General features: G+C 38.9%; 1 protein-coding gene across 1 annotated transcript; it reads right to left on the reverse strand.

Annotated features, from left to right (window-relative positions):
• Positions 1 to 8564: 8564 nt before the first annotated feature.
• On the reverse strand, positions 8565 to 13791 carry LOC149142627 (uncharacterized). The gene is made up of 2 exons (XM_089451534.1): positions 9773 to 13791; positions 8565 to 9546 (listed from the first exon to the last, which is right to left on the reverse strand). Exons 1-2 carry the CDS (start codon positions 13789 to 13791, stop codon positions 8565 to 8567), a joined length of 5001 nt encoding a protein of 1666 aa, XP_089307660.1.
• Positions 13792 to 17354: the final 3563 nt, after the last annotated feature.

Here is a 17354-nt window from a genome sequence, read left to right on the forward strand (position 1 = left end):
ATAACAATCTTTAATCTGATGTCTAGGTTTTCCACAGTAAAAACATTTTTTGCTGGGAAAATTATTAGCAGACATACCTTTAAATGGTCTTTTCTGAAATGTGTTGGCTCCTTTCTGTTGCTATTGCTGCGGTTGCTGATGCTGCTTCTCTTTATACTGTCTCCTTTTTTCCATCAGAGCAAGGTCATTGCTCTGTTATTTCAAATTTTGTCGTCTCTCTTCTTCCTGTATCAGAATCCCTGTCAGCGCTTCAAATGAAGGGGCTTTCTCCCTTGCTGACAGCCGTGTGATAAACGTCTGGTATTCATCAATCATTCCATTCAACGTGATCATGACCAGATCTGAATCGGAAACTTTCTCTCTGATATCTTCCAATCTATCCTTCAGGTCTTTGACTCTAGCAATGAATCCTGCAGCGAACTCATTCTCCTCCATCTTCAATGCAAACAGCTTTCCTTTGAGTGACAAGACAGAGTTTGTATTCTATGTCTGGTATATGTTTTTGATCGTCGTCCAAATGTCAGTGGACGATTTAGAGTCTCTAATATGTGGGAGAACATTGTCCTTGACGGACATCTTCAATATGACCTTTGCTTTTGTCTCCCTTTTATCTCAATCTTGTTCTTGTGTCGCTAATCCCGATCTCAGCTCATTTCTTGTAATGATCGACCATGCATTTCCACTTTCAAGTAAAGTCTACATCTTGAATTTCCAGTTGGTGAAATTCGATCCATCAAGTTTGCCAGACTCGTGGAGATACAATTCTATACTATTATTCATATTGGATTGATAAAATTTCTGATCCTCTGATGAATAAGTCTATCCAACTGTACACTTTCAAGACACACTAACAAAAATCACCACATACCAGATCCGAACCTCTGTTTTCCTGAGAGAAAAAAAATAAAAATTGTATCTTCAATGAGCCACCATCGGGCAAGTCCGATCTGTTGCCATCAAATAGATCTGGCACTCCAATGCGACACCACTGGCCAAATCCGATCTGCTGCCACCGAGTAGATGAGGAACTCCAATGCGCCACCATCGGGAAAATCTGATATGCTGCCACCGAACAGATCTGGAACTCCAATGCGCCACCATTGGGCAAATCCAATCTGCTGCCACCGAACAGATCTGAAATTTCAAAGTTCCACCACCGGGCAAGGCCGTTCTGCAAAACAAAAATTGCAGATCTTCCAAAGAGAAAGAGGCTGGCACTTCTCGACAGCAAAATACCCACGCCGAAAACAAAATCGACGCGTCTTACAAAATTGGCGCTATTTAGGCTTGATTTTCCATGCGAATAGCACTTTCTGGCGCGCTGGCGCGACTATCACTCTCAAAACCGTGCCAAATGGCGCTACTGTTTCTTAATAAATTGTGCCAACCCTTCATTCCGCTAAAAAATGGTGCGACTGTTCGTGATGAAACCACGCCAACCCTATTTTCCGCTCAGAGATGATTTGTCATCTGAGACCTGTCTTCAGGTGTTACTGCAATCGACCTGATTCTGCGAATGCTTCTGTACACTCCATCGCCACTACAGTTCTGTAATCAATGATGCATCCTAAAAAAAAGAATTAAGGCTATCCCTACTCTGTGCTCTGATACCAAGATAAAAATCAGACATGAATTGAAAAAGAAGGAGTTACAGCTCACAGGTGAGTACTGCACCTGGAGACTGCACTCAAACAAAGAGAACTCTCTCCGTACACTCTACTTACATGAAATGAGCAATTACATCATTAAGTACATTACTAGAACTCAAAAGTTGCAACCAAACTCCTAAACTCTAGGAACAAATCCTAAACTAAGGAGATACGTTACAACTTGTGTAAACATTTCTCCATTAATAGAAAATAATTTTAATTATTTTCAACTGTTAGCACTTGGGCCGCAATTCATTTCCCATTTACTGTTGCTGCCTGTAAAGTGATTTTGTTTGTTGTAAACAAAAGTTTGTGCACAGAAGATTATTGAGTGGGAGAATAAAGAGGTGGAGAGAATGAGTGACCGACTAGGAGAAGCCTCCGTGTAGGAGGGAATCACATTAACATTAGCTTCCAAATTGCGACGATGGAGTTGCAACGCCGTGGACCGAAATTTTGATTTGGAGTCCACCGGACGCCAAGAGTGGTTACACCAACAAAAGTTGGGCTCCGTTATTTACCTGTTGTTCGGCTCAAACTCATTGGCGCTATGTTTGCACGTGAGTGGGCAGCCCTTCCTGTGGGTGCTGCAGCCACCGGATTTGACATTCGACGGTGACTGTTACAGGTTGCTTCGTGGTGTTAGGGGATAGAATTGTAGAAGTATTTTCTTATTTTTACATGGATTATTTTGGCTGATGGAGAAGGACAAAATGCCATCTGCTCTAAACCCCACTGATATTTTTGGGATGAATCTCCATCTTTCCTGTAAAAAGCACCCAAATATCACGCTTAGCCTTCGTATGCGCAACAACCCACAAAGATTCAAAGGGCTTGGGGGAAACATATAGAGGAAACTGTATGTGTTCCTGCGTAGCTTATGTCTTCCTTTTATAAAGAGTTTGTGTTCCATTTCAATAGGAGCAAAGAAATTTGTCTTTCGAATTGTAACGTAAGGAGGAATATGTATGTGTTCTTGCGTAGCCTATGTCTTCCTTTTATAAGGAGTTTGTGATCCCATTTCCTGGATAGCCTCTGTCTTCCTTTTATAAATAGTTTGAATGGACAACCCTCGTAGACCATGTCTTCTTGGAACAAAAGAGGAGGATTTGATCATGTTTTCGTTGCAAAGCATGATTATGGAGCATGCTTCCATGCCGTGGAGGACGTTGTAAGTAATGATGGGATACAATTGTTCCTGCAAAACTCTATAATCTTGCAAACCTTTGGCGTCAAGAGCAATCATGTGTAATTGTTCCTGCAAAACTCTATAATCTTGCAAACCTTTGGCGTCAAGAGCAATTATGTGTATATCAGCGTCAGCCGTAATCTTGCTAGCGTTCAACACCCCACTTTCAGTCGACAACCTGTTCCATATTGTCTATCACCCACGCTAAGAAATCCCAAAAACTTAGAACCCGTGGTGGTGGTGGACTTCACTGTCATATCGTGTGGACCTTGTTGACTCATCAGTCCAGTTTCTGTTGAGCTGTCAAAGAAGTTCCAAGAAATATTTTTATTGAAGCTTCATGTGGACAAATTGAAGGATGTTGCTAATGAATGGAAAATGCGGACCATGCCTACATTTATTTTTATCAAGGATGGAGAGGCTATTGATAGGCTGGTGGGCCAAACGAAAGAGGAACTAGAAATCAAAGTGGCATCCCTTGCTACAGAATCAGTCACTGTTGCTGCTGCATGAAATTAAGCATTGTTTTGATACACTACATGATTATGGGTTTCATCGACTGAGGATCGGTTGAAATACGACATCACAATGTTGCCACATTGTGATGGCAAGAATAGATTGTTGAGTGCTGTTGTGTGGAAATTCTCATCTTTAATGAAATTTAAAGGTTACAATTAAGGTGTTTGGTTCAAACTGATGGGATAGGTTAACGGGTATGGCCAACATATTGGAGCTATGCCAACATGGGGTCATCCGGGCCAGATTTATTAATTTTATTTTTTTTTGTTTGGGTGTTTCTAAAATCCTGAATGTATTTAATGTTATTGAGCCTAGCTAACTCAATATATGTATAGTTATTTTATTACAGGTAAAGCATGGAGATCCAAGACAAGTATCTAAAAGTTAAAAATGAAGATGCAAATGAATCAAAAATAAAAATTTTATGATGAATGAATACTATGATTTAAGTGAAAAACTAGTGGTGTGCTCCAACAAATTAATGCTGTGTTGTAGCCAATATGAGTGATGGAGGATTCAAAGGGCAGCATGGTAAAAGTTTGTTCAAGTCTGTAGAATAAACTCATGACCATGATAAAGTATGAGTCACACAATGTAATTCTAACAAATCTACATGTCATATATATTGATTTATAATGGTTTGTTGTGGTCCTTGAAATGTTTTATGTACACGTTGTAATACCCAGATAGGAATGAATACCCCTTTGTTATGTGTTCCTTCTCTTAGAGAGTGTTTAAGGGGAGTTCATCGAGAGGTTGGATGAACCATGTATGTGAAGGAATTCCTAGTAGACTAGTGGTTGGGCACCCATGCATTCGTTACAAGGTACAAGGTGTAATTGGTAGATTTGACCAAATGTATATTTTTGTGGTTTGAGATCGAGACAAGTAGTCATTAAGGGGGTGAGTTGAAAATATAATTCCTACTTGTCTCAGTTGTAATTCTTTGCATGTAAACGAGTTTGTTCTTATTTTCTAGGAATTGTTTAGATCTAGTTGGTTCTTAGATTGGTGTGTAGTTGAGATATTCTCTCAACCAATTAATTATGTGTCCAAAGCAATTTCCCTATATGAAAACGACACTTCATATAATACTATTAGATAAATATACTTAATTATATGAGTATTATTAAATTTTAAGTATTACCTATGAAAAAATATATCAAGCAATAGTAATTCACTAATAATATTATATTTTTGTTTAAAACAAAATAACTACAAGAACATTCAAAATAAACCTATTGATACATTTATAATATAAGACAATCCCTTATGATTATGATATTAAGCAACCTTAGTGTTTGGAACTATAAAAAGCATAATAGTTTAATTAACAATAATGCAACTAAAAGGCTTAAACGTAAAGGCTTTAGTGTGTACTCCATGTTATGAACCGGGAAATTGCTACGTTTTACATACATATTTTTTGTTGTTGTTTTATTTAAGAAAATAGCTTTAGGTATTTGAATAAAATGCAACTAAAAAGCTTAAACGTAAAGAATGTAATGTGTACTCCATGTTATGAACCGGGAAATTGCTACATTTTATGCGCATTAACAAATATTATTTATTTAAAACAATAGCTTTAGGTATTTGAATAAAATGCACTAATGTAAACAACAATCATGTTCAAAAATTAAATAACCTTTGACACATGCTAGTTTTTTTTGAAGATATTATTATTTTTAGATTATTAAATTAATGGTTATGGAATAAATAAATGAGTTTTTTTTGGAATAATCGGAAAAAAGAACTTGAGTAATAAATACCTTTATTATTAAAAAAAAATATGGTAGAAGTTTCCAAATATTTTTTTAAAAATTTCAATATGAAAATAAACCAATAAATTAATAAACAAAATAATTTATTGGGGGAGAAATATTATGCTAAAACTTAATTGGAGATAAATACCATGAAAAGCAAACAAAACTCACAGCAAGAAAGAAACATGTATTTTAAATGAAAAAATAAAAAAATCTAATTTAAATAAAAAGCCGAAAGATTTATAAGAAAAAAAAAATTAATTTAAATAAAAGGCCGAAAGATTTATAAAAAAAATCGTTGCTGAAAACAAGATTCTTGGAAATAAAAAGATCTGAGCTCGAGAGGAATTGTTGATGGAAATTTGTTAGTTGTGAGAAACATGTTATTCCCTGAATATTCCCAAGCTTCTCGTTTTGTCAAAGGATCTTTTTAACTGTTTTAATGTTGAGTTATCTATTAAATTTGATTATCGGTAGAAAATAATGCCCAGTATGGACTAGCTACAAATATTATCATAAAAAAAATCATAGTCATTATTATAAACTAATTATGAACTAGTTATTAAAAGAAATAGTTATATTAGATTGATTAGATTCAGTTGAAAATATTTAAAGTTAAAACAATACATAGATGTGAAAAAAATATCTCTGTATAATTATTTACTTTAATAGCATTATAGTAGTGGAATGAATTTGTAAGCTAAATATCTCTGTATAATTATTTACTTTAATAGCATTATAGTAGTGGAATGAATTTGTAAGCTATATTTTAGGTCAAGATTCTATTTATATAAATATATAAAACCAGGATTATTAATAAAAAGTAAACCAATCAATATTTCTGATAAGAAAGCATGAAATACTTCTAGTATTCATGTATGTCAAATAACTCATTTATCATGTTTGAATCTAGCAGAATGTGTTTATTGGTTATAGGTAATACACACCTATTAATGTGTTTGTACTTTTTAGATACATTAGTGCGGGTTAAATACACTAAAATTTTGAATAAAATACTATGTCCTGAAAAACATGGACGTTTGTAGACAATGGTTGGAGTCTAAATACGAGAAGTTGATGAAATATCATAATACTAGCAAACTATTTATTTGAGAAGATTTAATTACAACTTCTAAAACTTGTGTGTGAAATTATCCAAAGAAATGTTACTAAAGAAGGTAATAAAGCTTAAAGATGAAGTTGAAATTTAAACTATTAACAAGAAGTGGTTCCAGGAAAAAATGACTCTTTGACGAATTTGTATAGAGCTATTTTCAGAGATAATTTAATTATTATTGATCATTAAATAAGGTTAATAATAATAGCCAAATAGGCATTGCACAGTAAATCTAAAAGAATTTTTAATATTTTATAATAGTAATAGAAAAAAATTCCAATCATAAATACAATAAAAATATAAAGAAATAACCTGTGCACATGTTTTAATAAGCACAACATAACAAGGAAAACATAATAAAAGACATGGAATAAGCATTTCAACCCTGCAATATATATATATATATATTTTGAAAGTTTTGGAATATCAAAAATTCCATGAAACAATAAGCTTTTGGCCTTTTTGCCTTGATACAATATTAAACCAATAATTTTTCAGAAAAGCCTTCAAACCAAATAGAGTAGAACAACTACAACAACTCTTTATTTAACCATGTAGCCATGGAAAGTCTTGGGATATGTCTTAGACATATATGTGAAGAACAACTGACCTGTGAAACAGAAAAGATGCCATTTCAATATAGCAGATAGATGATATTTGTTGAAGACATATGGACTTGGCGTAGGGATAATTTTGTCGAGTCATACCTATGACAAGAAAAACCTGAGACGGAATTACAAAAACCATGGGTTTAAACTATCAAAATGAAGGAACATATAATTTAGAGCACGAAGTTAGTGGTTTCCCTGGAGCTAAAGAAAGAATCGCCTCCAACAACATCACCCAGTAATAACCATAAAATGGCAAGTTATATAGTGGATCAAAGAGACAGTAAATAAAGTTTAAAGGTAATTGCTAGAGACCAAGTTAGGACATTGCCATAAATCTTTGTCAGAGTAGAGGGAAAGAAAATTCAGGGTTAAAATCATAAACCCGGGGTAACCTGACTAAAACAATGACTATTTCATGACTACGAACATAGGAAAGGTTTTGAAAATGTATTAATTCTATAGAATATGGTTAAAATCCAAATATTCCAACAACTTTGAAACATATGTGTTTGAATGAGGCGCGACGGATAAAACCACAAATTCAAAAATGGCCCCATTGTGTAGATTAAAGACGAAATAAAAGTTGAATAGTAACTTTCCCAAAATGACATGAAACCCAACGTTGAAGGGACGGAGGTATGCATCGCTAGCACCATTTTCTATTCGGAGTGGGCGAGAAAACCCATAGAAAACCATTCGAAACATTTGGAATGCACAAAATAACATAGAGTCTCGAGACAAAACAAACTAGAAAGAAGGGATGAAGAGTTAACCCTTTGTGACCATCTTCATAAGGAAAGGCTTCAACCCCTATATAGAAAACCTTTCTTATACCTATAACATTATTGGTAAAATTGCAAAAAGAGATAAGTAATGTATTTGAAAAGGAAAAAGCGATTGAGAGTGTAAAATTAATGAGGGATACTCGGCCACACAATTTACCATTGGGTAAAGAAGCAATACATGGAAAAATTCCTCTACGTAAAGAAAAAATGGTGCGGCCAATCATCAATCCAACAACTATGAAAGGCCAAGTAATGGCGTTGAGGGAGACCCCGTGAGGATAGCAAAGCAGAGTGGCACCTGACTACGAGAACAAAAGCCAAATGCATAAATGAAACATAGGACAGGGTTTTCCACCTTTGGAAAGCCATGAATGAATCCCTTCCTATGATTGCTGTTGCATATCAAAACATCCATAGTGCATAGAGAAAGGTGACCTTGCTTGCTATTGCAAATCAAAACCATCCCTAGTGGATAGAGAAAAGGGACCTTGCCAGAAAACACATGGAAATGAATTGCATGTGCTATTCCGAGTTGTCAAGTTTAGTAACAAAGGTCCATTGAATGCAAAAAGTGCATTATGAGAGACACTATATGTCTAGGTTATTAAACCGAGGAATGTAAATTATCACTTAATCGTTTTTGCCATTGACTTTACGTTATTTTAATTTTGACTAAAATTTTGTATACTTTTACGATAGTTTAATTTTAATTGTTTTTTTTTTAACGAAGTCGGGTACTTATCTATTATAAAAGCCTGAGTTACAGAGATCTATTACATTGTAGAAGAGAGATTTTTAAGCTGAGGAGCAAAAGCGGGTTCGCAGACCCATATTCCTCAATACTTCTCTTGTTTAATCTAAAAGCAAAATGAAGACGGCTATAATGCCTTACAAAGGAACCTCCTAACCATCTAAATTTACAATGCATCTATTAAGGGAAATGTTGGGTGACAGAATCCTCCTGGTTCCTGGCGCTTGCCTTGGTTGAAGCTTCAGCCTGGTAACTCTGGGTGAGGGAGCGGATGTGGTCCATGGCCGCCTCCAGGTGGCTGCAACGTTCTTTCAACCCTTCGATCTCATTCTTTCTTTTGTCCAGATTCTTGCACTTTGAGTTCCTATCTGAATGGTAATCATCTTGCAGCTCTTTAAGCTGCTTGGTTAGTCGATTGATCATAATTGTATGGGCCTTGCACATGGTGCAGTCCCTGTTGTTGAAGATGTTGTCCAGAGGATTGGCTGGATGAGCTTGGTCAGCGGGTTGATTCTGATGATCGGCCATATTAGCAAACAGAGGACTGGGATTCGAAGGAAGAGAAGTCCCAAGAGGAGCGAGGAGCTGGTGAATAGAGAGAGGGAAAGTGGTGTCACAGTGGTTCTGTCTCAGGCGAGAGGAGAGCGAAGGAATCAGAGTGATGAGGGTAGACTGTGAAAGGATATCCGGAGCTTTCCTGCCAACCAGAAGCAAAAATATCAGAAGATGTAAAACAAGTAAACTTAATACAGCAGTTACCAGGAGCGCTCTGCTGATCTTTGAGTCCCGGTGAGTGATGATGCCTTTAGCAAGGTGTCTTCTGCTTATGAAAATGCAGTGGAGGTGCAGAGCATTGCCCGGAGCTGTGACCACAGTTACCAGGAGCTCGTTGATGACCTTTGAGTCCCGATGAGTGGCTCTGCCTTCAGCAAGGTGTCTTCGACTTGTGAAAATGACGAGGAGGTGCAGATCATTGCCCGAAGCTGTGCAAATACAAGAACCCTGTCTGCGATTTATAATGCCATAAAGAGTCCTTCCGATCTCGAGTAGAGTCTGAGCAGATCTAATCTCGTGAGAGGGAAGATCTGAAGATTTGATATGGTTGCTGTTGAGGGGCGTGCTGAGAGGATGGGCGCAGCCTTCATTTCTGAGAATGTCTGCGCTGGTCAGATGGAGGATCCCGATGTGATAAAACACAATGATGGTAAACAGATCATGAGGGTGATTGGATTTTCGATGGAGCCGGGTAGTGCAGTAGGGGGAGGGCTGGATGAGAAGGGGTTTGTACTTGCTTTGACTGAGATTCTTGAGAGGGGCAGCGGGAGAGGCCCGCTTATGGGATGTCTTTCTCGTAAACCATTTCATTTTCCTTGACTTGACCCGCTTGCCTTTCAGTAGCCTTGTTTGCTTGTGCATCTGCTTCCACATTGTTTGCTCGTAGGATGTGCTTAAAGGTGGCTCCTCCAATAGTTTTGATATTGTCCATTATCCTTCCTTTGATGTTGTTTAAGGCTGCTTGATTGAACTCTTTCCCTGTGATCATTGCTGCTATGATGATGGCAGAGTCGCCAACGATCAGAAGGTTTCTTATGCCCAGGTTCCTGGCTATGGATGTCCCCAGAAGGAGGCTGTATGCCTCTGCCTTATTGTTTGTCATGATGCCCAGACCCCATTCAAACGTGACTAAGTTTCTCCCTTGCTCATCTTTGATAACTCCACCTGCTCCCGCTTGACCTGGGTTGTTCTTTGATGCACCGTCAAAGAAGAGGGTGGGTCTATTTTGCTTTTGGATCCAGTTTTTAACTTCTTCCTTCGTCCCTCTCAGTTTCCAATCCGTATGCCTGCTTCCTTTGTTTACTATTTTTTGAGTGCTTCTGTCACATTTGAATTTGTTAGACCACTCTTTTATTTTTGCATCTGTCGGTTCCAGTTCCTCCTGGGCTATACCGTTTGCCTCTATGGACTCCGAGATGAGGGCCATCGTTTTGGCTAGGACACTGGAGATACTAGGCTTTTTGTTCTTGAAAATGCATTTATTCCTGGCAATCCATATCTGCCAGCAGAGGTTGGCGGGGATGCTGTTCCAAATCCTTTTGGCTATGCCCTTGCACTTACCAGATTGAGGGAAGTTGTTTCCCCATTGTTTCTGGAAGAGAGTGATCTGGGTGGGAAGGTCCCTGATGTTGAGAGGGCTGATGATGAGCTTCCAGCATACTCTTGCGAAGGGGCAGGCCATGAAGAGATGGTTACTGCTTTCCTCTTCCTCCCTGCACATGCAGCAAATTGAAGGGCCTTGAATGCCCTTCTTCCTGAGGTTTTCAGCAGTCAGGATTTTGCCATGTAGAAGGGTCCAGTTAAAGCACTTAACCTTTGGCAGACATTCGGTTCTCCAAGTTGCTTTGTAAAATGGCCAATTGTTTAGAGCTGAGGCATTTTGCAGAACTTTGTATCCCTCTTTAACCGTATAGCTACCACCATTAGGGTCCCAAACGAATTTGTCTTCCATCATTCGGTTTGTTGGGGCTGAGCCTATCAGCGAAGTCTTGAGCTCGGCCCAGAGGTTCTTGAGGATCTCAGGGAGGGGGAGTGGTCTCCAACCTGACCAGCAGTTCTGATCCCAGAGAGAGATATCGTGCAAGGTTTTGAGCTTTGCCTCGTCCATCCACCTTTGAAGGGGCCTATATTTGATGAGCGTTGCCCTTGCCTCCATGCCCATTATCCTATCTTCCCATATATTAATATCTTTGCCATTACCCGGGGCTCTTGAAATGCAAGGTTTGAAGTGAGGGAGAGTCTTTTTAATCAGCTTCCAAACAGGAGTACACGGTCTTTCAGTGATATTTTCTGATAGGATGTTGCTATTGACCCCGTTTAAGTACTTCCTCTTGATGACCTCTGTCCACCAGGTCCCTCTCTCATTGAGGATTCTCCAAACCAATTTGTAGCCCATTGCCATGTTTGCTAGCTTTGGTATTCTGATGCCAAGTCCTCCTTTTTCTGGGGGGAGAATGACTTTGTCCCACTTAACAAGACTGAACTTTTTTGTGTCCTGCTTCCCTCCTTTCCATAGGAAACCTCTGATAATCAGCTCCATGTGTTTGTGGATGCCTGCCGGGGCAAGAGTAGTAGCAAATTGGTAGATTGGGAGGGCTGAGAGTATGGCCTTTATGAGGATGATTCTGCCTGCCAGGTTAAGCCAATACACTCCCCAGCTCTGGAGTTTCCCTCTCAATTTCTCAATTAGTTTTGACCAGATCTCGGCTTTGATTGTTTCTTTGGCCAAAGGTAGTCCTAGATAAGTGAAGTGGGACCAGTTCCCTTGGGCAGGGATTTCCATGATTGTGGAAATTCTCTGGGTGATGTTTCTTGGGACATTCCAAGTGTAGATCATACACTTGTTGTTGTTTAGTTTGCCTCCGGAGGCTTGGAGGAAGAGATCCAATGCTTTCTTGAACCTTCGAGCCATTATGCTGGAAGCACCCCCTATTAGCAGAGTGTCATCTGCGAATAGGGAGTGATTAATTCCCTTAGAACCTCGGACTATATCCACCCCTGTTATTTCTTTGATTTTTCGCTTGTTTTCCAAATGTAAGCTGAGGGTTTCAGCCATAATAATGTAGAGAAAGGGTGACAATGGGCACCCCTGCCTTAGGCCTCTGGAACTCTTGAAGGCGTTGCATGGCCTTCCGTTGATGAGGGGTGCTGTCCAATTGTGGGAAATGCATTCCATAATCCTGCTAGTAAAGTGCTCTGAGATGCCAAATTTCATAAGGACTGCCTGGAGGAATGCATGGTTAACCCGATCAAAGGCGTTTGCCATATCCAATTTGATGATCATGCCCTTCTCCTTCCTGGATATGCTGCTGTGTATTGCCTCCTGGATGAGGATGACATTATCTGTAATATGTCTCCCAGGGACAAAGCCACCCTGGTTTTCGGATATGAGGGAGGGAAGGACCTTTTTAAGCCTGTTCGCCAGGATCTTAGTGATGATTTTGTACGAGACGTTACACAAGGAAATAGGGCGGAATCTGTCAAAAGATTGGGGGCTAGGGTCTTTGGGGATAAGGGCTAGATGAGATGACTTGATACTGCTACCCAGCTTACATTTTGCAAAAAAAAAATTTGCCATTCTGACATAATCCTTCTTGATGGTTTCCCAATGGGTTCTATAAAAGGTCACTGTAAAGCCATCGGGGCCAGGAGCCTTGTCCAATGGCATGCTGTAGATGGACTTTTCTATCTCCTCCGTTGTGATTTCCTTATCTAGATCTTTGTTTTGAGCCTCTGTGATTTTGCTCTCAATTATGTTTAGGAATTCCGGTTTTTCCATGTAATGAGGGTCAGCAGTTAGAAGAGTTTGAAAATGCCGGGACGCTGCTTCCTTAATCTCACCTTGTTCTGTTAGAACTCTGCCCTCAACTGATATTTTCCCTATGTTGTTCCCTGCTCTCCTCATTTTGATGCTATTATGAAAAAAGGAGGTGTTTTTATCACCTGATTTGAGCCAGAGGCACCTCGATTTTTGCCGTTGCTCTTCTTCTTCCACTCGATTCTGCTTGTACAGCTCCATGTACAGTTCATTTTCTTTCCTTATGTCGTCCTCTGTGTCTTGGCTTTTCTCTTTTTCTTGATTCCACTCCGCTAATTTCCTTTGGAGATCGGTTTTCCTTTTCTCTGCCTCTGTTGCATAGTTCTTCGCCCATTGCTTGATGGCTATCCGGAGAAGTTTTATCTTTGTTTCCCATACATAGTGCGGGGATCCTTTGATTTCAGTTGCCCAGGTGTCCCTCACCAAGTTCCTGAAAACCTCGCTGCTGTCCCACGCTCTATTGTATTTAAAGGGTAACGGTCCCAGGTTTTCCCTTTTAATCAGATTCAGGGCTACAGGTTTATGGTCTGAGATAAAACCTTGTATTATTGAACTTTGTATCCTTGAGAAGTTTATCACGATTCTTTGCTGGACTAGTATCCGATCCAGCCTCTCTTTGATGTTGTTTTTACCGGTTCTCTTGTTTGACCAAGTGAATCGCCCGTTCTGAGGTGGGATGTCAACAAGACTGTGCTCTTGAATGATTTTTTCTAAAGCTTCCCTTGAGGGGTCTGCGAAGAAATTTCCTCCCATTTTTTCATCCGCATTCCTTATTAAATTCAAGTCTCCTCCTAGGAAGATGTTTCTGCCCTGAGCATTCATTAGATCAGAAGTGATTGAATCCCAACAAGCTGCTTTTTCTCTGAAGTGGGGAGGGGCGTAAACGTTGTATATGGTGTATTCCTCAGTCCTGGAGACGTTTTGCATATCTGTTCTTAGCCACCACCTGTTCTGCCTGCTGTCCATGAGTTTCCATTTGTTTTTGTCCCATATTGTTCCAATTCCTCCTGAGGCCCCTGATGCACTCAGTGCCATTCCTTCGTAGCTTCTGCTTCTTTTCACACTGTTCTGGAATTCTTGTTCAGTTATTTTGGTCTCTTGAAGTAGTAGAAAGTCTGGGTGTTCCAATTTGAGAAGGTCGCGGACTGCATTAGTTTTTAGGGAGGAGCCCATCCCCCTACAGTTCCAAGAGACCAGATTCATCATTTACTATATTTGTTATGTGTTCCTCCTTTCTCCTTCATCTTCTCCCCGCTTCCTTTGGCTTTGTCTAAGTATGTATCCATTGGCTGTTGGGTCCCTGTTGCCATTTCTTTTGCTGCATTCTCATCCCTGATCTCTTTATTTGATTTCCTTCCGACTTTCCTGGGTGGATCGGTGGATGTGATAATTTCCTTCGTCTTGTTCCTTGTTAGGATTCTTTCGACCGTTGGGGGAGGGGAGGACGGAGGGGGAGAGGGAGGGGCTGTTCTGGGGCCTCTCGGTGAGGGGGGGGGGGGGATGGAGGTTCTTCTATTGATAGAGATTCGAAAGGGTTAGTGGAAGGGGGGGGGGGAGAGCCAGATCCGGAGGGGTGAGAGAGAGGGGTTGGGGTTTCAGATGAGGGCTTTGCGGAGGTTCCAGGGGGGGGATTTGTTTTCTTCTTAACTTTTTCCCATACTTCTTCAGGGGTTTCATCATTGTTTTTAGAGTTTATAGGTTTGTTCTTGCTACATCTATTAGCAAAATGCCCGTATTCATGACATACCTTACACTTGAACGGAAGCTGTTCGTAGTCCACTTGCTGAATGTGCGTCCACTGGTCGACCTTGAGTTTGATCGCTTCTGGTAGTCCTTTCCCCAAATCCACTTCTACGCATATCCGGGCACATGCATGCATGTTTTCTCTTGGCTCCGATCTGTCGATGTATTTCCCTACTGCGTTGCCTATAGCTTTCACCGATTCGTCTCCCCAGCAATGGAGAGGCAGATGAGGAAGACGGACCCAGACCGGGACAGCGCTGGGAACGTCCATCTCGGGGTCAAAGTCTGGAGTCCATCTGTTGAGGTAGAGTCCTCTGGTGTCCATGAAGTATGGGCCGTTCCTGAATATGAGATTGCGATCTTCCACCGTTTCGAAAAGGAAGGTGAAGAAACCCCTCCCGCAGAATCTTATTGCTATCTTCCCTTGGACCATCGAATTCCAGTTCCTTTCAACCCAGCGTTGGACTGTGCGGGGAGAGGGCCATAATCCCGTGAACTGACCTACCAAGCCCCGATCTGCCAGAGCGACGGCTGCTCTCCTCGGAAGGGCAGGAGGGAGCGAAACTTCTGGGATTTCATCAAGCTTCTTAATAAACTTTGAGGCTGTAGGGCGAGCTTTCTCATTGGTATTCTCTTGGATGAGGGAGGCAAAAGACTTCTCCAGATCCTCCTGATCATGGGATGGGGGATCCATAGCAGGGAAGGTCAGAAGCGCAGGGGGCGCTCCCGTGAAAAGCAGAGGGAGGGAAGGGCCGCAGGCCCCCAAAGGAAGCGGGCAGAAGGCCCCAGGGTGACAGGGAGGGCAAGCAGAGGGGGAGAGCAGCCCAGCAGCAGCGCTGCCAGGCGCAGGCGCTCAGAGGGTCAAGCTACGCAGCAGCAGAGGCCTCGGGGAGCAGAGCGCGCATTATAAGAGGTGGATAAATTAAAAGTGCCATTTAATTTTAATTGTTATTATTATGTATTTATTTATATTATTTAAATATATTTTTCTTGCATATAATTGCCTGATATTATTTACTTCTTATTGAGGATGATAGTCCTGCAACGAGACAATAACGCCAAATATATTAATGGGTTGCAGATAAAAATTACTTAAGTGAGTATCATATTTACACATGGTAATTTGTTAACGATCCGTTCACAAATTTTATTCGTACCAAAAAGAGTAATGATGGGACAAATTTTGTTTACATATATTTATTAAATTTTTTCTTCAAAGGTTTAATGTTTTCGTGATTTTCTCAAATATTTTTTAATAATTTATTTACTGAAATTTTGTTTATTCATATTGCTTTTTATATAGGATTTTACCTATGATTTTATTTGTGGCAAAAATATCTCCATTGTGACATATTTTCCCAGGTATTTCTTTTTTGAGTTCCTCTTGAATATATTTCATTCTATAAACTTTTCAAATTATTTTGAGTCAAAATTACTATTTCACAAGTCAATCTTTAACTATCTTTTTTTTAGTTTTTTTAATATTATTTAGTTTTAAAAATTAAGTCAGGTTTACTATTTTATTTATTATACATATCTTAGGCATGGCATTATGTATTGTATTTTTCTTTTAATTAGGTATTACTTTACTTTGTTTTTGACAAAATATGTTTTGGCTTCTCCATATTTTAACATTATGGATTGAATTCTATCATTTTTTATTAATATTTAAAATGATTTATTTGTAATATGATTGGTTGGGGTCTTATCTTTTAATGATTGTTACTTCAGCCTTTGAACAAAACAATGTCACGTGGATAACTACTTCCGATTTTTCTCCTATAATTTTTAGATGCGCTTATAATATATATGTCATGATTGTTAGATACGTTTAGATTTTTCATTGTTAACCTTTATAGGAAACCACCAAAAATTGAAATCCTTGAAATTAAAATATATCTATATATTTGTCCTTTAAAACTTTATAGAGAATCTTCTCAACAAAAACATTATCACCTTATTATTGTGACTCCATAGAATTTGATTGTCCATCCCAAAATTAAAATTAACAAAATAACTCAATTTACCAATCACTAAAACATGAATTGACTATATTCTAAACCCTAACACTAACTTGAATTCAATATTTTACATTAATTAAACTATATTTAAACTAAGCCACATGTACTATCTACTATGTAACACTTGTTTATATTTATAGCCTAAGACATGGTTAATCTGGGAAAGACAAATCCCTTACCTTCTTCATAAACTAAATAATTAATAACACTGAGTACACTTTTCTATTATATGATTGGAAAATGAGCCCCATTTTATATGGAAAAGGGTCCAATAAAGGACCACATGAAGATCATCACCAAACTCCTTTAGTGACAACGAAGAAGCGTAGTGGAATTGCTTTATGAAAATAAAAGAATTATAATTGTATCACCAAAATATAGATACATAATTACATTATAATGCAACTTCGATTCTAACTCCCTCTAAGTGTTGAGACGGATGACAGGAATAAGGATTGCCATTACTATTTTTTCCGTAAGATTTTATTTGGGACCACATGAAGATCATCACTAAACTCCTCTAGTGACAACGAAAAAGGGTAGTGGAATTGCCTTATGACAATAAAATGATTATAATGGTATCACCAAAATATGGATACATATGTACATTATAATGTACGTTCGATTCTAACGATTCTAACTCCTTCTAAGTGTTGAGACGAATGCACAAAATGTACGTATAGTACAGGAATAAGGATTGTCATTACTAATTTTTCCTTGAGGGTTTTTTCCTGGTGCGTATAAGTAGGTATGTTACATATGGAATTAGAGTTGGAGGGTTAAAATTTAACTTTAAGGGTCAAATCATAAATTAAAGAAATGGGCATAAAATGT

The sequence above is a fragment of the Pinus tabuliformis genome, chromosome X (assembly GCF_031772625.1).
Source record: "Pinus tabuliformis cultivar Carrire ecotype Pingquan chromosome X, CPIR1, whole genome shotgun sequence".
Taxonomy (NCBI): Eukaryota; Viridiplantae; Streptophyta; class Pinopsida; order Pinales; family Pinaceae; genus Pinus; species Pinus tabuliformis.